This window comes from Cryptomeria japonica, chromosome 7, assembly GCF_030272615.1.
Source record: "Cryptomeria japonica chromosome 7, Sugi_1.0, whole genome shotgun sequence".
Classification (NCBI taxonomy): domain Eukaryota; kingdom Viridiplantae; phylum Streptophyta; class Pinopsida; order Cupressales; family Cupressaceae; genus Cryptomeria; species Cryptomeria japonica.
In genome coordinates this window covers 659,565,549-659,588,026 of record NC_081411.1, presented here as the reverse complement: position 1 = coordinate 659,588,026, position 22,478 = coordinate 659,565,549, and the positions used below count along the sequence as shown (strand labels likewise).

Below are 22,478 nucleotides of genomic sequence, written 5' to 3'. Positions count from 1 at the left end.
GAATATGCTCAGGAAATGAGAAAGAGACCAAACACTTGGAATCCATGGAAGGAGCCAAGGAGAGGCTGAAATTGTTTGAAGTAGAAGTGATGGATTATGATTCTGTTTATGCTGCCATTAGTGGTTGTGTGGGTGTTTTTCATCTAGCATCTCCTTGCATTGTGGATGAAGTCAAGGACCCACAAGTGAGTTTTAACTTCTAAGGTTCTTCTTGTTTGGTTCCATCAATTCAATGTTTCGGCAATTAGGATTGAACTTAGTTTTGGGGATTGAGCTTTTGACAGCAAGGTCTTAGTGTTGTTTATATCTGAATGGAAATCTTGTATCCTTGCAGATTCAGCTCTTGGATCCTGCTATCAAGGGTACTACGAATGTCTTGCAAGCTGCCCACAAAGCAGGAGTGAAACGTGTAGTGGTAACCTCGTCAATCTCTGCAATCACTCCCAGTCCAAACTGGCCTGCTGATGTGCCCAAGGATGAAAACTGTTGGACTGATCTTGATTACTGTGAAAAAAATGGGGTAGGAATCGCGCTCTTAGTCTGTTTTTGTAGCGATTGTTTTTTTCATGTTTGGTAGTTAGGCCAATCATTGACAAGATTAAGCCTAGGTTGGTGCAGATTTGGTATCCTGCATCGAAAACACTTGCCGAAAAAGCGGCCTGGGATTTTGCCAAGAAAACTGGTCTGGATGTGGTTGTCATAAATCCAGGCACCGTGATGGGACCTATTTTGCCTCCAGCTATCAATGCTAGCATGGCCATGTTTCTTCAACTTCTTCAAGGTATGTGTGTTCTATGTTTTGTTCCCTTGGAACTAGTTCATGATGTTTTTATTGTGGGTTTTCTAGCATCTTCTACTTTGAATCCTCTACTCAGGTCTTGAGCATATCTGTCCAGTCTCTCATTGGCTGCTAATTAATTTGTAGGGCTTTTGACTTATATGTTTGATGACTCAGATCAGCTTTGGCCTTCTTTATATCTAAGTTCAATGTCTTCTTTTTCTAATCTATTCCAACATTCTTGAAGAGTGCTAACTTTCTTGGAAAGAAATTTTGATAGTGGCAACAAGTTTTAGGAGCCAAGATGTGCACAATTGTACTTTCTGTATGAGAATTTGACATTTTGGGAGCTCTCCAAATTTCTTGGAGAAGTCTATTATCCTTAGATAACATCAACTTTTTATGGACTAAAGTCCTCTGCACTTAAGGAGTTGGTGGAATTATTAGGAATTTAGGACAATTTAATTGGACTATTTTAACAATATTGCTAAGACTTTGGGATGATTTCAAAGGAAACATTAATTAGATAATTATATTTTTTTTATATTTAATTATTTAAAAAGGTATATTAAGTACCGAAAAGTGATCATATTTATGTTATTTTATTTAGGAAGTTTTTTTGGAAAAACTGATGAAAAAGTAAAAAATTGCTTTTTCAAAATTGCAATGGAAAAGCAAAAAAAAATTTCTCAAAAAAAAAAACAATGAAAAAACAAAAAGCATTTATCCTAAAATAGCTCCAAAAAAGTTATAAAGGAGGAGAGTTTTAAAAAAATACATTACATATCTTGTGGAGTTATTTTATTTCTCAAGAATGAACACACGCTTGTTTTCTCCATTTTCCAAGGATGAAACCCCTTAGGAAATTTGAAAGCTTTGGGGATGAAAACCTTCCTAGTTTTCAAAGTAATTCCATGCTGGGATACCAATGTGTAGCAAAGATTGGTTTGGGGACAAAAGGCTTCATTCCATTTCAAGTGATTTCATACAGAAATCATCATTGTGTTGGAAGTTGCAGATTGAATTTTAGATTCAATGGGTATTTGGTTGTGGTTTGTGGTATTTAGTATTTTGCATAGTTCCACAGTCTTTTGATGTGGAAATTGTTGGTGTAAATAGTGACTTTATCAAACTAGCTAGCTTTTAGCATACCTAGAGATAGTCCTATTCACTTTGCTTAAGTCTCCACTTAGGGACTTCTAGATTTTTTGTCTCACCTCATGTGGTTGAGACATGTGTCCTCACTTTTTGAGACACCTCTTGCATGTATATTTGACACTTACACACTTGCCAAGTGAGCTCACAAGTGTTGCACATTTGGAGGGTTAGTCAATTATTCAGTTATTCAGTCCTACCTTCTTACATCATCTACCTGTCTATATATGCAATATTTTGTACACTTTCATTGTCTACAACAAATTTTGCTATTTGTGCTAATTTGGTTTCACTTGTAGAAAGGTTGTATTGTGCATTTTGATTCTGGCTAAGCCCAACATGGTATTAAAGCTAGTTTTGGTTGAAGGTGTTGGTTTGATGCTTGCATAAAGATTGCTCGACTCTTTTGGCTTCTCACATATCGGTTCTCTATCCAAGTTTGCACATCTCCTTGTTGAATCCAAGTGTCTCTGCACATAACTCTATCAATAGAATGTCTTGAAGTAAAACCGTCATCGCCATTGATTTTGGAAAGGCTAAGAAACTAAGAAATACCCTTCAATTGGAAAACAAACGGTAACTTCATTTTTTGCAAGTTTTTTCCCTTTGCATATTACCAGAATCTTATATTGTACGGTTTTTTTTCAAGAGGCAATTGTTTTTTGCAAAATCATCTTTTGTAGATTTGGGCAACAAATTTTTGGGCGATTTTGTTGTTATTGCAAGAAATTTCTTGGCCCAAATTCGTTGGAGGGTTTCAATTTGATTTTTCCAGGTTTAAGTGGCTTGGTTGGATAGCTGGTTTGTAGTTTCTAGTCTAGGTCTTCCTAGTCCACACTCTTGGCACAAAGAAGGGTGATTAAGAGGCAAAAGAGGTCGATCAATCTGCACAAAGGTGTGTAGACTTATGCATTACAAACCCGTAGCATAGTTACAAGACTCGGTGCCTAGACTCGGCAAGCTGATTTTTGACTCGGACTCAGACTCGGCGCCTAGACTCGGCAAATTGAAAAACCCAAGAAATTCTAATTTTTTTGAGGATGTAAAACCGGTTTCATGCATCCTTTAATAAATAAATATTAAAGGCACAATAATCTCATCAAGTAGAAGCACATACACAAGTTTACATTGATCACATAAGTATAAATGCAAATTTTAGGCTTGAGTTGAAAGAAATAAGCTAAACTAAATAACACATTAGAAATATAGATAGTGTCAAATGTCTACAAAATTCATGGAATATGAAATCCATGTCATCAAAAGTTCAAAACATATATCAAACTCAACATCAAAGCTAGAGCCTAGAAGTCTAAGGCTTAGAGGAGCCAATATCAGTGATCACTCGACCCCGTAATTGTCCTACATGTGCGCCTAAGATAGGTCCTAGAACATTCTTTAGCCATGATCTCTGCCTGTGTCTCAGGCTCAGGTTTTAGCCTTAGTGACATCCACATTCTCATCCACATCTTCCTCGGTCTCGGGGTCCTCCAATGGGTCTCCTTGTGCTCTGATCTCCTCTGCCATCGCTACTGCCTCTACCTCTCGATCCACCTGATCAACCCATTCTATGTCTTCATCACTGAAGACAGGATCATCAACCTCAATGTTCCACTTTGTGTGTGGATCAACCTCCTCTAAAGTGATAGGAGATGTGTCAGTGCCCAAGATCTATTTGTGATGGAGGCGAAGGTTGTAATGAACAAACAAAAGATCATTCAACCTTGCACTACCAACTTATTGCGCTTTTTGGAGTGAATATCCTCAAACATGCTCCAATTGCACTCACATCCTGAAGCACTACATGGCTGGCTCAATATATGACCTGCAATCTTTTGTAGATTTGGCACCTTATTACCAAACATCTCCCACCATGCATCTGAAACAAAAAATAATAAAAATCATTTTCATTCTATAACTTTGAGTTTATGATAATGGTAATAGAATCATAGACAGAAAAGTTTTAAGATTTAAATTTTAAACTATGCCTTGATTTGATTTTTACCTAGCATCATTTGTGTCTGGTTTTGCTTGCATATGTCTCATTAGAAGAAGTTTCCTTGTGCATTCCTAAACATCTCTATCTCACGGACTATGTGTGCTCCAGCTGATGAATCAGGTGACATTCACTCCACAACTTCGTAGAGCCCACTCCACACCTCATCATCGACCTTGAAATCTGGGCGAAATTGGAATGTCGGATTAAGGTAGTAGGTAGTTGCATGTATAGGCCTGTGAAGCAGATTGTGCCATTGTCGATCAATGACCTCCCATATGGGACCATACTTAGCCTGATTCCTTGAATAGCGGGCTTCTCTCCATCAGCAACTCGTAGGACAACAACAAGTTGAAAGTTGAAAGTTCTAACATTAAGCTGTAAGTTTTAAGTTTTACATAAACAAGTGTGAATAAAAATAAGGAAATGAGAACAAAAATGAAAAATATAATAGATAATTACCCGCACAATCTCCTTGGCCGGTTGCTAAAAGCCATGCTCATCAAAAACCTGATCAGCCACCTCAATCCTTGCAATAGTCTTTGCATATGATAATGCGGTCCACTCCTCACTTACAAACATGCGTTTCAATCCAGCCTTGGATTGAAGCAAGGATTGCAACATGATAAAATTTGATGCAAATGGGGTAATTCCTGGTCGTGACAACTCTTTCTTATTTGTGAAATTTCCCATATGGTTGAAGACCCAAACATGATTATATATGTATTTACAAATATTCCTTCCAGTCTCTACACATGTTTTAATCCATGGACTTTTACCAAGATCCTCCAATATGAGGTCAATGCAATGAGCAACACAAGGGGTCCAAAACAAGGTGGTGTGCCTCTCCATAAGAAGTTTACCTGCAGCAACATATTTTGCTGCATTATCTGTCACTATTTGCACCACATTCTCCTTGCCCAGGTCCTCCAACACCCCACAAAGATACTCAACATTTTTTATATTCCTTGAAGCATCAATTGACTTCAAGAACAGTGTGCTAGCTAAGAAATGAAAAAAGAGATTCAGTAATATAAAAATTAAAAAAGTTAATTACTAAATCAATAATAAATATACTTTACAAAATACAAAGTACAATTACCTGATGAGGAGACCAGAAAATTCAGCAGTGTTCTATTTCTTTTGTCGGTCCAACCATCAGTCATGATGGTGCAACCCTTCCTCCTCCATATGTCACGCTGCTTGGCAATTTTGGCTTTAACATCAATCACCTTTTGACTCAAAATAGGGCCTTTTATCTCCTCATCATTAGGGGCTTTGAACCCTTGATCACAAACAGTAATGGCATCTACCATACCTCCTCCATATGTCACGCTGCTTGGCAATTTTGGCTTTAACATCAATCACCTTTTGACTCAAAATAGGGCCTTTTATCTCCTCATCATTAGGGGCTTTGAACCCTTGATCACAAACAGTAATGGCATCTACCATAATTTGCCAGTATGGAGACTTAAAACAAATTAAATAAACGGAATAAGTATTTATTATTAACTATTAAGTTTTACTTGTAACTTTAAAAATTAAAATAATGAATGTGGCATACTCTTAATTTCTCAATTTCTTAAAAGAAAAAAAATTAAGACAGAGAAATCAAAATACTAATGAAGACCTTGTTGTATGAAATGGAATGTTGTTATAGAACCAAAAGTCTCCAATTGCAATTTTCCCAGCATCATGCTTCTCCTTATTCCAACCCATGCTCTCAAGCGATGGTTGGGCACCTGGAGTCGTGCGTGGAACAAAAAGTGAATCTAATGTGGATTTATTTGTACAAATTTGAGGCCCAATGCTCACACTCGCATTACCACTACTTGTAGATGTAGGAAATGGAGGCCGAGGATTTGGAGAAGCCTCTCCACCAATGGCTGCCATTTCTTCCATTTGCTTCCTTTTTCTCTTCAAATTCCTCTAGTTGAGCTTGCACTTCACGTATGGCCGCAGGGGGTGCTAATTTGCATGGTTTGGCATCATGGCATTCTATTTGTGCAATGTTATATTTCAGCCGGTTAATTACCCCCCCCCCCCCCCCCCCCAATATAGTTTGTTTTGCAATGAGTACATGTTACTTCTTTTTTTGAACCGGGGATGCCATGTTTCCAAGCCTTATCCTTTCTAACCGGGGCTGCCTTTGGGGCACCACTTCCACTAGGCTGAGACATTATGCTGCAATATATTATAAATGAAAAAAATCAGCATAATGTCTCTTATTCTAATTAAGTTAAAACTTAAAAATAAATAATAGAAAGAAAAAACAAAACTACAGTTTTAACTTTCATATTTTTTCCATCAATATAAAATAAAACAAAAACAAAACAAATGTACAAAAAAATGGAAATATGAAAGTAAAAAAATAAAAAAAATAATAAAAAAATGTAACTCACCTCTTTAAAATTGCTAGAAACCTCTTCCATATCCTTCTTTAACACCTTTAAATGCTTGATTGCAAGCTACTAACTTGCACAAACAATCAACAATTGCAATCTAATCTTCAATCTATCTGCTGGTCTGCTCTTCAGTGCCTCTATTTTTTTGCTCAAAACCCTCTTTTTCTCTCCTTGTGTTTGCAAACAAGAAAAATGACTTTTTAGGGTTGGAGAGAAAATATATTGACCTTTTATTTCACTTAAAACATTGACTTTTTATTTTTTTTTGCCTTTTTCTTATTTGTTGGGCGACAGAGTCTGGGCCTCGTGTCTGCCGAGTTTGATAGATTCGTGAGTTTGCCTAGACCCGATTAGACTCGGTTGAGGCCGAGTCTAGGGTCCTTTGGCCTCGGTAGAGGTGACCAGCTTCGGGACTTGCCGAGTTTGGGCCAGACTTTGCGAGTCTTGTAACTTTGCCGTAGCTTGATTTGCTTTGTTTAGATGGTGCTTGGTGCTAAGGCATTATGAATTTGTTTGCTATCTTTCAAGGTGCCAATGTATCCATTTTTATGTTGGTGATACTCTCATAGATGACATATCACCAAGGGATGCTTACGTGTAACTTCTAAAATCTTATTAGGTGATACCCTCACGTCCCACAAGTCTTATCTAGGAGACAATAAATTTGGTGTAAAAGCCATTGTGCCACTCTGGGAAGACATAAGGGAGTTTTTCATGTTTATTTTTGTAATCTAAATGGGCGATTTCATTCAGCTGGTTCTTGCATGGTCAAAGAGTCTCTCAAATTTGTTGTGGCCTCTTCTCAAGATATGGCCCCATGTGGTATTTTGCATCTGCATTGGTGTCCTCCACTTGTATAGTGTCAGTGCTTTTACCATCCACACATTCTCCTCACTCAACAAAAGATTCGGCCATCATAAGTCTGCAAGAAAGAATCTCATTCTACATCTATTGAAGAGCACTAGGCGTGTGGAGCACATCATTCTGCAAGACATATCTTTGTTGTTTCTCTTTTGCTAGCAAAGGAGTTGCAGTTTTAACAGGAGTCACATTGCTCAGCAAACATCCATGTGGTCTTTCAAAGCCCCACACAACTTCCATAGAAGTCCCATTTGCATGGGCAACTTCACCATCACAACAATTTCTACTCCACGTCCTCGAGTCTTGGCCTCATTTACTATTGACCAAGCACACTACCTTCAATAGGCTCCCATTTCTTCACATGTGGCATTCATTCTGACCATGATATATAGATCTTGCTCTCCTCCAAATAGCAAGACATAATCAACACATGTTTTCTGACAGCATTCTATTGCGGGACTCGATCACTTCCATTGATTGGTTGAAGTCATTTAATTTAAGCTAGTGTTTTTTTTGACAAATTTGTCAAATGCTTGTAATTGGGGGTATTTAAATTTAGACAAATTTGCTTTGAGAAATTAATGGTTTTTTAAGTTGTTGTATTTTTGTTCATCAAAGACGAAGGGTGAGGCCTGGATACCCTCTCACAATCAAAACCATTGTATTTTTCATTTTGTCCCGATACTAATGAGTGGCTGGAAGGCTAGGTCTGATCTTTCCATAGGCATTTTTTTTCTGTTTTTAGTGCATATGTATTAAATTAGGCCATTTCTATAGGAACTTGATTGTGTAATAAATTTTGATTGGTAGCTAGAAATTGAGCATTGTTTTTTTTGCAAAAGTTAATGTTTTCCTATTTTCCACACATTAGACCTTGTTACATTGTAAAACACACTAAATTATAAAGTGCCAAAGTTGGGGGGTGGGGGTCACCTAATATTGCATGGGTGTCTTGAGGGTTGCCAATGAGCACTTCCATGAGTCATGTCATGAACACTTCAACATTTCCCTCACTAGTATTCCTATTGGAAAGGTGTCTTGGTTCGTGCCTTTGAGCAATTCCGTGAGTTGTGTCTTTAAACACTTCCACTGCTTCTCGAGGACAACTTGGAGATAACCATTGTAGCTCAATGACATGCAATGGAATATCCTCAAACATCATATGTGAGACATCAAAATCATTTGGAGATGACAAATGTAGTTCGATGACATGCATTAAGATCTCCTCATTTGCTACTTTTTGAATTCAGAGTTGGTTTCTTGAGAACATCTAGAGATTATTTTCAGCAAGACATAACTTATTTTGTTCTTCTTATCACTTGTTGCATTGAAATTCAAAGGCACTTCACATAGATCATCTAGAGGTTCTTTCCAACAGGATATTGCATGGAACATTTGAGCCTCATTTTATGGGGGGATGCATAGTTTATTCTATCCTCTTTTAGGGGGAAACATTCATTATACATTGTGATTAGAAGTAGTTATTGAGGGGTCATCATGAGTCTGTTCTTCTGTGAGCTATCTTTTTCACTTGTACATTCATTTTGTATCATTTCTCTTTTGGAAAGGAGTTTTGTTTCCATTGGGCTTTCTCCTTTACTCCGCTTTATGAGAAATTTGTACATGAATACTTAACATGGCTAGTAGTTGGGACCTGTTGTCATTTTATGACACCCTTGGTCCATCAGTAAGAACCGATTAGAGATATGATCTATGGACCAGCCCTGCCCCAATTGATCAAGGAGAAAAGCAGAAGAATTACGAGGCGAGAAGTGTTGTCTTGTCTGGAGGAAGTTCCTTCCTTAGCCTTTTCTCTCTTCTCCGAAACCCCAAGGTTCCGAAGTTCCCTTTGGTTCCTTTTCTTTCATGTTCCCTGGAACTTCGGAACCCCGAGGTTCCGAAGTTCCTTCCTTTTGCTGCCTCTCCTTTCTCCTTCTCGGAACTCCGGAACCCCGAGGTTCCGAAGTTCCTCCCTTTCCTTCCCCCTTCGCTTCAGTTTCCCGGAACTTCGGAACTCCCCTCCTCGTCTTCTTCCCTTCCCCGGAACTCCAAAACCCCGAGGTTCCGAAGTTCCTTCCTTAGCCTTCCCTTTCTTCTCTCCGAAACTCTGGAACCCCAAGGTTCCGAAGTTCCTTCCTTCCTTGCTGCCTTTCCCTCTTCTTCGGAACTCTGGAATCCCGAGGTTTTGAAGTTCCTTCCTTGTCTTCCCCACTTCGGGAACCCGAGTTTCCGAAGTCCTCAGACTTCTTTTCGACTGGCAACACTTCCAGATGGCGTGATCAACACGCAAAGCTTTAAATGCTCCGACGACTTTTGTGACTTGTGCACCTTCTTTGGTGGAGCTACAGGGGCGCATTTAATGATTTTGGCAGGATTTCCATTAGGAGAGGTACAAGGCCATGCTTGTTGTGGTAACTTATGTCACGTTTGCATGCTCTGACTTTGGAAGGTCAGTCAATCCACCCTTCTTAGGGTTGCATTTTCAGGGTATGGCTAGGTTGCTTGCATGTACAAAAGTCAAGTGCATGCACTTCCCTGCACTCCCAAACTGACATTTCCCTGCACACACAAGGGTCATGATCACTCTTGTAACCAATTTTCTATATAAAGGTTGTTAAGCCTCATTGTAAAGCGTTCTCTCCCTGCTGGCTTGAGCTATTCCATGCTCTTTCACTTCTCTTGTATTTTTCTGCATTTTGCAACTGTAAGTTTGGCCATTGGCCTTCAAATGAATTTAAATTCCTATTCTTGCCTTTCTTCAACTTATGTATGCTGTGTCTGTTTTCTTACCTTCATCATAGGTGTATGTTTTGTGGCTCTTTTCTCATATATGCTGTGTTAATTTATTTCTGAGTGTGACTTGTGGGAAACCTTCTCCCCTCTTGACATTCAACGAATTCTAACCTCCATACATGCATTGGGGTCACTCATACAATTGAAGTTTGTGCATCTCCTGGGTATTTCAGTTGATTCTTTGTGTCATTTCGGGTAGGGAGAGAAACAATCTCTTCTTTGTGCATCACCTCCTTTTATTTTAAGCATTTCTCTCTTCCCTTTACCTCTGCAAGTTGTTAGGATAGGCTTAGGAGTAAGTTTTGAAGTGTTGAGTTGGTTCAGCACCTGCACCTGGGTTGAGAAGGAAGCCGACCTTCTCCGGAGATTCAATCCCCTTGTGCAAGGTCCCACACTTCGAGGTTGTTTCCATGTTTCACAAGGTTGTTGAGTTGATAGCTCAGCAAGGGTGCAAGCTTTTGTGATAACAGTTTTTGGCACGCCCGGTGGGACACAATTTCGACATACATGCTAAGGATTCGATGCTGTTCTTAGTGTCTCAGCCTTTAGAGGCAGTTATTTCTCAAGTACTTGGCGACTCTGCTCAACAAGCCCAGTTTTTGTTCGTGGCTAGTTCCTAACTCTGGGACCCCGGAACCCCCAAGTTCCCAAGTCATCGCAAGTTCGTAAGTCCGGAACCCCGAGGTTCCGAAGTTCGCTACTTCGGAAGTCCAGAACCCCCAGGTTCCAAAGTGCTTAAGTCTGGAACCCCGGAACCCTGAGGTTTCGAAGTCTCTGCTCAACAAGTCCACTGCCTTTCATGACTTGTTGCTGATTTCATACCCATAATTCATACAAGGGCGTCTTCTAGAGGTAGTTTCCAGTTCGAAGAACTCTCATCTTCAGGCTCTAGAAGGCGGAGAGGTAGACCTTCATTATCACTAGTTAGGGAGGTCAGGGTTGTAAACACTCATCTCCCAAGTCTCATTCTACCCCTTCATTTACAAGACCATTACTGTCAAGGGCTCCAACCACTCATATCAATAGACCATTGTTTCACATGGCAAGAAATCAAGTTTTTGTTACCTTCAATGGGGGGAGTCCCCTTATTTTAACTCAATGGAATGATATACCAGTAGTTGTGTTAAAGAGTATACCATACTTCACTAGTGAAACATCTACTACCCCCATTGAGCACATTCAGGACATTGCAAACATCTGCTCCGTCCATAATATCACTCAGGATGATGTTGCTGTCAAACTCTTAGCCACATCTTTGAAAGGCAAAGCTTTGCAGTGGTATAGAGGGTTGTCGTCTAGCTCCATTCACAATTGGGATGAATTGGGGGAGAGGTTGTGCAACCATTTCGAAAACAAAAGTGATCACCTATCACTTGTGGAGCAGTTGACTACGATTAAGAGGGCACCCCATGAGTTCATGGGAGATTTCAATTTCAGATTCCATAAGACATGGAATAGAATTCCTGCTCTAGTGAAGCCATCTCCAAATCATGCCTTCTTGTATTATCTTAGAGCTCTCAACAACGATATAGCTGTCATGGTACAATCAATGGGTGGAGTCTCTCTACCGGGTGCATATGACATAGCCATAAGGGCAGAAAATTGTTTGATTCAGGCTGGGAAGATAGCTCCAAGGCCTCCAATGCCTCTATTCCCAGAAGCTCCTACTCAACAACCCACCTTGGCTCCTATCCCCATGGCTCCCGCAAGTCAACCATCCACACCCTCTACATCCTCCAATGAGCTCCATGAGGTCAAGGTTCTATTGCAAAATTTTAGCAATGAGTTTGTGACACTAAAGAGGCAACATGCCCAGCATAGCAGACCTTATCAGGCACAAAATCAGAACTATCAGCCGCCTTTTCAAGGGCAAGACCAATGGAGCAACGCCAGGCCTTTGAATAGTGTGAACTCCATAGCTGCAAGCAACTCAAAAGCGATAGTTCCAATGCAAAATAACCTCGCCCAAGAGCAGGATTGGTGTCAACCATGCAATCAGCCACACAACCAAGGTTAATGCCAAAATGGAGGGTTTGTCCAAGCCCTAGTGGTGCAGGGTGAGCCGACCACTTCTGGCCAACAATATGACCCAAATCAGCCTAGTGTTAGCACTCAAGCTTACTTGCAAGGGGATTCTACCTTTGTCAATTGGCAGTAGGCAGAATTTTGTGGTTTGAACCAAACAAATGGTGAGTCTATGCTGTAGTATACAAGGTCAAAGAAGAGAGCCATGGAGGCTGCCTCACCTTCAACATCAGCCCAAGCTCCAATGCCCAATATAGCTGTCCATGATACAAGCCAAAATACCTTGCAAGGGAGCAAGAGGTAGAAAGATGCCCAAGTCATCCAAAGAGCAAAGGTAGACCTCGTAGCCTCAAAGGGGCCTCTAAAATCAGCTAGTGTTCCTTTCAACATAGTTGATGAGATGAAGAAGGCCAACCTCAATGTCACTATGTGGGAGGCCCTTTCCATCCCATCTCAAAGGGATTTGCTCAAGGAAGCATTGAAAGACATCAACCAGTTAGGTGATGAGGCAGCAGTCAGCATGAAGGCAATCTTCACCAGTTTGGTGCAATCCATGGAGGAGGAGGATTCAAGTAAGATCAGCAAGCCTCCCCCATTCTATCTCTCATTAATCATAGGAGATAACTTGGTTCACAACTGCATGATAGATTCAGGAGCTAGTAGCTTAGTCATGCCGAAGAAGATAGCTGATCTTCTTGGCATAGAATATGAGCCCGTGACTAAAGGGGTGGTCCAATTGGATGACACTTCTATTAAGACAGTTAGGGTTGTTAAAAAATTGAAGTTAACCTTGCATGCATGCCCTGGTTGCATTGTCTTGCAAGACGTATCAATAATTGACCTCCTTGCCTTCTTTGCCATCTGCCTGTCTAGAGACTTCACCGCCAAGATAGGTGGGTACCTGTTTTTTGATTGGTCCCACATGCTATTTCGAACAAGGTATGGTACCAAGGTTACCATAAGGGTAGAGCCCATTGCCCAAAACCACATTGAGTCTTACATCCCCAGCCCTATAAACATGAATTGCACTTTGCATGAAGAGGGGGAGGAGTGTACTGCCCGTGAGCCTGCTACTCTTTTGCAAGAGGTCCTTGATTGCTTGCTGGACGAATGGGCCAATGCTTTTCAGTTTGATCCATTAGCTGAGACTGAAGAGACTGGGCTTGGCACCTATTGTATCCATGAAGAGGATACTCCTATCCCTAACCTCAACAAGACACAAGGAGACTCAGAGGGGTTATGGAGCATGTTTTTTGATGGTTCAAGAAACAAGAATGGTGTAGGTGCCGGTGTGATGCTTGTTTCTCCTGAGCAAGAGAGATATTTCTTCTCTTTTAGGCTTCAATTTGGTTGCACCAACAATGTCGTTGAGTATGAAGCCTTGATCCAAGGTCTCCAACTTGCACACAACAGAAAGATCAGATCTTCGTAAGTATTTGGAGATAGTGAGTTGGTTGGTAACCTTCCGAGCTCAAAGTATAACAAAGAACAACCTAGTCAAATCATACAAACACAGGGTTTGGGATTTGATTGAAGGATTCAAGGCCTTCAATATCCAGAGCATTCCTAGAGGTCAGAACAAGCATGCTGATAGGCTTGCAGCGGTTGGTGCTCAATTCGACATACTAGCGCATGTTGCAAGTGAGAAGGAACAACACATCAAGCTTGTTGTGAGGCTTGCTGTCCCAGACAATCAGGTAAATTGGCAATTGTTCGAAAGCGATCAGCAGATTGTCAACTTCTTGCAAAATGAAGCAGAATTTTTTGCTAAAAATCAGTTTAAGCTGCAAGACCAGTATGGAGATCAAATTATGCAGCTCAACTCCAACAAGTTGCCTAAAGGTCTAGTTACCTTGGAGGGCATTTTCAACTCGGATGATCATTTGAAGAAGAAGATGAACTTGGTTGCAAAGAGGGGTGATTACAAGCCAGTTGTTGTTGTCGAGGGTAGGTCTCTAAACTTGGGCAAGGTGTGTTCCTCAACCGAACAAGAGGCCTTTGTTGAGCTTTGCCAAAAATACGATGACATAGTTGTTTGGACCTATGAAGATTTGAAGGGTTTTGACCCTAGCTTAGCCTAGCATACTATAGAGCTAAACTCGGATGCCAAGACAGTTAGACAAAAGCAAAGGCCAATAAACCCCAAGATTGAGCCACTAATGAGGAAGGAGTTGACCAAGCTCATAGAAGCCAATATCATCTTCCCTATCAAGCACTCCTCTTTGGTGGCCAACCTTGTCTCTGTAAGAAAGAAGAATGGGGAAATCAGACTATGTGTAGACTTTAGGGATCTCAATAGAGCCTCCCTCAAGGATCACTATCCCCTTCCCTCTATGGAGCAGATTCTCCAAAAGGTCAGTGGTTCAGAAAGATTTTCATTCTTGGATGGGTATTTAGGCTACAATCAAATTTTAGTCCAAGAATCAGACCAATACAAGACTGCATTTACTACTAAGTGGGGTACCTATGCTTATTGTAAAATGCCCTTTGGGCTAATCAATGCAGGTGCTACGTTTCAAAGAGCAATGGACATGGCTTTCAAGGGTGTATCAACAAAGTTTGTGCTTATATACCTTGATGACATAACTATTTATTCAAAGCATGCAGCTGACCATCTTGGTCATCTTGAGCAAGTGTTCATGAAATGTAGGGAGTATGGTGTGTCCTTGAACCCTAGCAAGTGTGTATTTGCTACTGATCAAGGAAGGTTGCTAGGACACATTGTATCCAAGGAGGGCTTGACCATTGATCCAAAGCGAGTGGAGGCTATTCTTTCTCTTCCACTCCCCAGTCACAAGAAAGGATTGCAAAATTTCCTTGGTAGGATTAACTTCGTGAGGAGGTTCATTCCCAACCTTGCCACCATGGTAAATCCCCTCACTTCCATGTTGAAGAAAAACTTGGTTTTTAGTTGGACCAAGGAGGGACAGGCCGGTTTTGAAGAGATCAAACAAGCAATTGCTCAGGTCCCTACCCTTGTCAATCCTAACTATGAAAGGGATTTTATCCTCTATACCTTCGGAGGAGAATCCAACATCTCAGCTGTCCTAACACAGCTGAACGATGATAATTTGGAGCAACCTATTGCTTTTTTTAGTGAGGGGCTAAAGGACCATGAGCTTAAGTATAGCTATGTAGAGAAGCAAGTCCTCACTATTGTAAGGGCATTAAAAAAGTTTAGACACATGTTGTCTAACAATAGGATCCAGCTCTTAGTTCCACATGCAAGTGTCAAGGATTTCCTTCTAAACAAGGACATCAGTGAGAAGAGGGTTGGGTGGATAACCAAGGTCATGGAGTATGATATCAACATCAAGATCACCAAGCTTGTTAGAGGCAGGGGCCTATGTGAACAGCTTGTCTCATCTTCTGAGACTACTTTAGAGGTCGCCCTTGTGTTACAAGAGGATCAACCAACTAGCAACGACACTCAATTCAGTTGGGTAAGTGACATGACCACCTTCTTAATGGAAGGTAGATACCCCCAAGGTCTGGACAAGACCAAAAGAAGGCATTTCAGGTTGCAGTCCATTCCCTATGTCTTAGTGAATGGCACTCTTTTTCGAAAAGACTCTAATGGAGTCCTACTAAGATGTATCGAGCAAAACCAAGTCATCAGATTGTTAGAAGAATTTCATGAGGGCTCTTCAAGGGTCCACTTCTCTGCAAGGACTACGACTATCAAAATAATGAGGGCTGGTTATTACTGGCCATCCTTATTCAGTGACTCACATAGATGGGTGAAGAATTGCAGGAAATGTGCTCTCTTCTCTGGAAAGCAAAGACTAGTTGCCCTACCTCTTCATCCCATCCAAGTAGATCAACCATTCGCACAATGGGGTTTAGACTTCATTGGCATGATAAATCCACCTTTTAGTGCTGGCCACAAGTGGATCTTGGCCGCAACAAATTACTTCACTAGGTGGACAGAGGCAGTCGCATTGAGGGATGCCACTAAGGACTCAGTGTTGGAATTCCTTGATGGAATTGTGACAAGATTCGGTGTCCCCTCCACCATCATATCAAACAATGCCAGGGCATTCGTTGGAACCCAAATTAGTTCTTGGGCAGTTAAGCATGGTGTATACTTGAAGACATCATCCAACTATTAACCTCAGGGTAATGGCTTAGCTGAATCTTCCAACAAGAACCTCATCAGGATAATTAAAAGGACGATTGAAGACAATCAGAGGGCATGGCATACTAAGTTGAGGACAGCCTTATGGGCTGACATGATCACATCCAAGAGGGCGATTGGTAACTCCCCTTTCATGCTAGTATATGGGAAGGAAGCAAGACTCCCAATTTCCCTAGAGTTACCCTCTCTTGAACAAGCACATTAGCTGGAATTGACAGAGAATGATGCCATGACAGTAAGGCTGGCTGAGCTGATGGAGTTGGAAGAGGTTAGAAGTCAGGCTATGCATACACTTGAGACTCATCAAGAACAGGTCAAGAAATTTTTTGACAAAAAGGTGACTGATAGGGTCTTCAAAGAGGGAGATCTAGTTCTCAAGTGGGATGCAGACAGAGCCAAAGCTGGGCGACACTCCAAATTTGATGCTATCTGGAGTGGTCCATATGTCATCACTAGTTGCAAGGAGGCCAATGCATTTCATCTCTCCAGGCTTGATGGGGAAGTTCTTCCAATCCCAGTGAATGGGATTCATCTCAAGCCCTGCTTCTGAAGAGGGTGTTGATGACCATGTAAATATTAGACTAGAAGTGGTTTTGCTTTCATAAGTGCTTGTGCACCTGCCGCATTCTCCTTAAGAGGGTGTGGTGTGAGCTCTAGTTTCTAGTTTTCCTCCAAGTGATGGCGCACACATGTTTTGTGTCTTTTCAATGACTCAGTGCCCAATGGATGCTCAAGGCTTCTGGACTTCATGCTTAGCAGGCAAGCATCCCGCAAAAATCGCCAAAAATGTTGTCATTTTATGACACCCTTGGTCCATTAGTAAGAACCGATCAAAGATACGATCTATGAACCGGCACTGCCCCAGTTGATCAAGGAGAAAAGCAGAAGAATTATGAGGCGAGAAGTGCTGTCTTGTTTGGAGGTGTAGCGACCTAAAATTGCGACACTTGCAATTTCGACTGCATTTGGGTCTTCACGATGGCGATGCAACACGGAACCTGAATGGAGACCCCGAAACTTGTTCACGACACCAAAAACTGCATTTTTCAGCACCCTGGCCTGATCCTCCTTGCACCCTGCTGTCCCGGGAGGTGGGACCATGTCGCCCAGCGCCCTGGTCCCCCAGGACCATGGTGCCCAGCGCCCTGGTCCATGGCCCTATTTTGGGCCCGGTCTCTTTTGGGGCTTCGGGTCTTTAAGTTTGCAAATTGGAAAATATTGTTTCCTGGTCGGCCCAAGGTCGTGAAAATCAGTCTATCAGCCCTAATTGACAAGTATATAAACTACATTTCCTCTCCCATTTGAGGGAAAAAAAAAGAGGAAATGAGCAAGAACAAAAGGCGAAAGCGATATTCAAACATTCAAGCATTCAAGCATTCAAGCATTCCTTCAAGCAATTGAGCATTCTAAGTCTCCATTCAAGGCTAGGTGTTGCATTCAAGACAAGGATTCAACCATTGAAGAGGAGATCACATACAACATACAACATACTACATACATTACACCTTCGCATGTAAGAATACAAACATTCTTACAACAAGGTATCAGTACTTGTTTACATTACAAACATTTACATTTATAGCATTCTCATTTCTTGGTTAATTCCAAAACCGGGGTTTGACCTAAAGGCAAACCCCTCATCCCTAACCCCCCAATTGTCCTCTCTTTTCTGTGTGTAGGTTGCAGGTACGCGGCTGTAATTGAAGATCTGGAATCCTTGTGCAGAGACGAACAGATCCCCCTTCGTTTCGCGGATTTTTCGGAGGACCGTGTGCACGCCGGGCGCCATCGTCCCGACAACTTTCGCTCAAATTTGCAGAACAGCACCGTCTCGACATTTTACTGCTAATTCCAGGTCCGCAGCTTCATCCCATATCCCTATCTCTGTTTATAAGCGAATCTTTCCTACTTTACATGCATTCCTAGTTCAATCTTTCTATCTACATTCTTTACAAAAGAGGGTATCCTTGATGTCTTAACCCTTGAAACTCATTTAGAATCCAATCTTGCATTGCATGGGATTGGATCTTGTGGGTTTCAACCCCTCTTTTGAATGTAAAGTGTCCCCTAAGTGAAAACCATCAACCCTAGTGACTCTCCCTTCTCTCTCCTTGGAGTTGGGGAGGGGAGAACGACTAGGGTTCGATTTTTTCCGCTTTACAGGAGGAAGTTCCTTCTTTAGCCTTTTCTCTCTTCCCCGGAACTCCAGAACCCCGAGGTTCCGAAGTTCCCTTTGCTTCCTTTTCTTTCATGTTCCCCAGACTTCTGGAACCCCGAGGTTATGAAGTTCCTTCCATTTGCTGCCTCTCCTTTCTCCTTCTCGGAACTTCGGAACCCCGAGGTTCCGAAGTTCCTCCCTTTCCTTCCCCCTCCTCTTCAGTTTCCCGGAACTCCGAAACCCCAAGGTTCCGAAGTTCCCTCCTCTTTTTCTTCCCTTCCCTGGAACTCCGGAACCTCGAGGTTTCGAAGTTCCTTCCTTAGCCTTCCCTTTCTTCTCTTCGGAACTCCGGAACCTCGAGGTTCCAAAGTTCCTCCCCTTGGCCTTTTCCTTTTTCGGAACCCCGAGGTTCCGAAGTTCCTTCCTTCCTTGCTGCCTTTACCTCTTCTCCGGAATTCCGGAATACCGAGGTTCCGAAGTTCCTTTCTTGTCTTCCCCACTTCGGGAACTCGAGTTTCTGAAGTCCTCAGACTTCTTTTCGACTGGCAACACTTCCAGATGGCGTGATCAACACCCAAAGCTTTAAATGCTCCGACAACTTTTGTGACTTGTGCACCTTCTTTTGTGGAGCTACAGGGGCACATTTAATGATTTTGGCAGGATTTCCATCAGGAGAGGTTACTTATGTCATGTCTGCATGCTCTGACTTTGGAAGGTCAGTCAATCCACCCTTCTTAGGATTGCATTTTCAGGGTATGGCTAGGTTGCTTGCATGTACAGAAGTCAAGTACATGCACTTCCCTGCACTCCTAGACTGACATTTCCCTGCACACACAAGGGTCGTGATCACTCTTGTAACCAATTTTCTATATAAAGGCTGTTAAGCCTCATTATAAAGGGTTCTCTCCCTGCTGGCTTGAGCTATTCCATGCTCTTTCACTTCTCTTATATTTTTTTGCATTTTGAAATTGTAAGTTTGGCCATTGGCCTTCAAATGAATTGAAATTTCTATTCTTGCCTTTCTTCAACTTATGTATGCTGTGTATGTTTTCTTACCTTCATCATAGGTGTATGTTTTGTGGCTCTTCTCTCATATATGCTGTGTTAATTTATTATGAGTGTGACTTGTGGGAAACCTTCTCCCCTCTTGACATTCAGCGAATTCTAACCTCCATACATGCATTGGGGTCACTCATACAATTGAAGTTTGTGCATCTCCTGGGTATTTCAGTTGATTCTTTGTGTCATTTCGGGTAGGGAGAGAAACAATCTCTTCTTGGTGCAACACCTCCTTTTATTTTAAGCATTTCTCTCTTCCCTTTACCTCAGCAAGTTGTTAGGATAGGCTTAGGAGTAAGTTTTGAAGTGTTGAGTTGGTTCAGCACTTGAACCTGGATTGAGAAGGAAGCCGACCTTCTCCGGAGATTCAATCCCCTTGCGCAAGGTCCCACACTTCAGGGTTGTTTCCATGTTTCACAAGGTTGCTGAGTTATTAGCTCAACAAGGGTGCAAGCTTTTGTGATAACAGGGCCTATCATAATCATCATTGTATGCATTAATCCCTAAGTTACACTTAAGGGGGCTGTTGGTGTAAATAGTGACTTTATCATTGTATACATTGTATCATCATCATCATGTATACATTAATCCCTAAGTTGCACTTAAGGGGGGTGTTGCTGTAACTAGTTACTTTATCAAACTAGCTAGCTTTTAGCATACCTAGAGAGAGTCCTATTTACATTGCTTAATTCTCCACTGAGGGACTTCTAAAGTATTGTCTCACCTCATGTAATTGAGACATATGTCCTCACTTTGTGACTCCTCTTGCATGCGTATTTCACACTTGCTAACACACTTGTCAAGTGAGCTCAAAGTGTTGCACATTTGGAGGGTTAGCTAGTTATTCAGTCCTACCTTCGTACCTCATCTACCTTGCCTATATATGCAAGGCTTCTATGTATATTTTGTACACTCTCATTGCATATGATAGATATTGTTATTTGTGCTAATTTGGTTTTGGCTAATCCCAATGGAGATAGGTGGACGGTGGGACCAAGGGCCTACGTTTGGGGATGGTGGGGGGACAATAACATAGGGGCAGTGGGGGGGGGGGGGGGTGGTGCAAATCCATATAGAACTTGAAAAAATAGTTGTAAAAAGATGTGTAAGGAATTGGTATAAGAATTGCCAATGAAACTTTTACATACTATGTAAAGTTTAAATTAATAAACATTAAAAACATGACAATGAATGCATTGAGCATTAACAATGGTGGGCCGAGGTTTGAAACATTGGGAAAAAATCAAGAATAAGTATAAGAATTGCAAATGAAACTTTGGCATACTAAGTAAAGTTTAAACTAACAAAACATTGGAAACATGGCAATAATTGCATTGAACAATAAAAATTGTGGGTGGAGGTTTGGAGTGAAGGTAATGCCGCTTGTTGGGGTTTGGGGATAGAGCTCCCAACAAGGTCAAGGGGCAGCACCCCTTGCAGGGGGTCTAGGGGCAGAGTCCCCAACGAGGTCCTAGTGGCAGTGCCTCTAACATGCTCCTTGTCATGATATAGGGTGAGGTTGAGGGGCAGAGACCCTACTAGCAAGCACAATATAAGGCCTCCAATACCTCACAAGCCTTTATGATGAATGCCATTTTCACAATTGTTATCACCTTTTTTTTTGTTTTCACACAAAGTTTCTAATTGGGGGCAATGGGACTCTTGGGAATCCCCTAGACATCTCGGTTATTTCTTGACATCCTTGACATCCCACCGACACCCTTGGCTTTGTGTGATTTATATATTCTAGAAAATAAAATATAATAGTGTGGTGCATGAATTTGATTTTATGTGTAGTGGTTTTCCTCTCTCTCTCTCTACATGAATTTGATTTTATGTGTAGTGGTTTTCGATCGAGAGAGAGAGAGAGAGAGAGAGAGAGAGAGAGAGAGAGAGAGAGAGAGAATGCTTTTGCAGAGCAAATCTATCATTTAATTTTCGAACTGGTTGAGTGTTCTTATAGGAGCTGTACCTCTTGTGGGAAGTGTTGTAGCTATCTACTAAGGAATGTTAAATGATTTATTATTATTAAAGTTTTGTAGTAGTTTGAAAATGTAGCATTACAATCTATTGGACAGTTATATGATCTTTGGTAGTCTAAAAGTGGTCTTGGAGGATAAAGATTACAAAATTTTAATTTTAAAAGATCAGTTTGTGGAAAAATTAATAAATTAGCAGTTTGGGTTGGAAATAATAGTGGTTTATTGGTTGATTGATTTGGACACTTGTTCATCTCTCTAGCTTCTTTTTGGGTAATTATTTTATGATTTTTAGTTTTATGTCAACTGTTTGATGAAATGCTCATTTTTTTTGAGGGTTTTATACAAATCCAAATTCCTGTAGCAACCTAATACCAGCGCACGAGCCAAATACCAAACCTTTTCGGCTAAGAGCCAAGGACTGAGGGGTCTCCATTCCATCAAAGTTGCTTGGGGCACAATCCTAGCCTCATCCCTTAGGTGTTGGGGGGCCTTGCACTCAACAAGACTTGATTCTTGGTGGGCTCATTGCAGACCAAAGGCCCATTGATGAAATGCTCATTTTTAGAATTATAAAGAAATGTATCTTAAATTGATTCAAATATGATTGTCAATGAAAGTCATTCTTGATTGTAATAATTTGGAAGGTATATCAATGGATCCTTTCTTTCTTGAATATCTTCATTGTAATAGATCTTTGGATGGTACTATTGTTGGATCCCATTTTATTTTTCTATTTTACTCTGCAATAAGCTAATATGGCTAGAGCAGTTGTGTAATTGTTTTAAATTGGAAGTTGGTCATCTTGTTGCCAACACCTTTCAATTAACTTCCTCTGTCTCATTCTTACTTCGTATGATCTCACCTTGCTCATTTTGGTAACTAGGTGATCAGAAAGAGTAAAATTGAGCTGACTGCAAAAAATTTATTGGGATTTGAGCTAGCATCTTACAGGGGTTATCACACTAAGTTACATCTTAGTCATATGCAAATTGGAAAAATTATAATGTTTCCAACTCTCTTGTTTATGTTCCATGATTAAGGCACACATTAGAGAAGGATTAGGATGTTGAGGATAGAGAGTTACCTTATCTATTTCTAGTTCTAGCAGTACAACTTCCATACATGTTGTAG

At 41.1% G+C, this 22,478-nt stretch overlaps 1 protein-coding gene across 3 annotated transcripts in view; it reads left to right on the top strand.

The window, feature by feature from the left end:
• Positions 1–22,478, top strand: part of LOC131071199 (cinnamoyl-CoA reductase 1) — a 143,632-nt gene that overhangs the window by 477 nt on the left and 120,677 nt on the right. For all 3 annotated transcript variants that reach the window (XM_058006926.2, XM_058006925.2, XM_058006927.2), the window contains exons 2-4: positions 13–185; positions 335–520; positions 619–781. In XM_058006926.2, the coding sequence (XP_057862909.1) occupies positions 13–185; positions 335–520; positions 619–781 (522 nt within the window). The remainder of the gene's footprint in view (positions 1–12; positions 186–334; positions 521–618; positions 782–22,478) is intronic.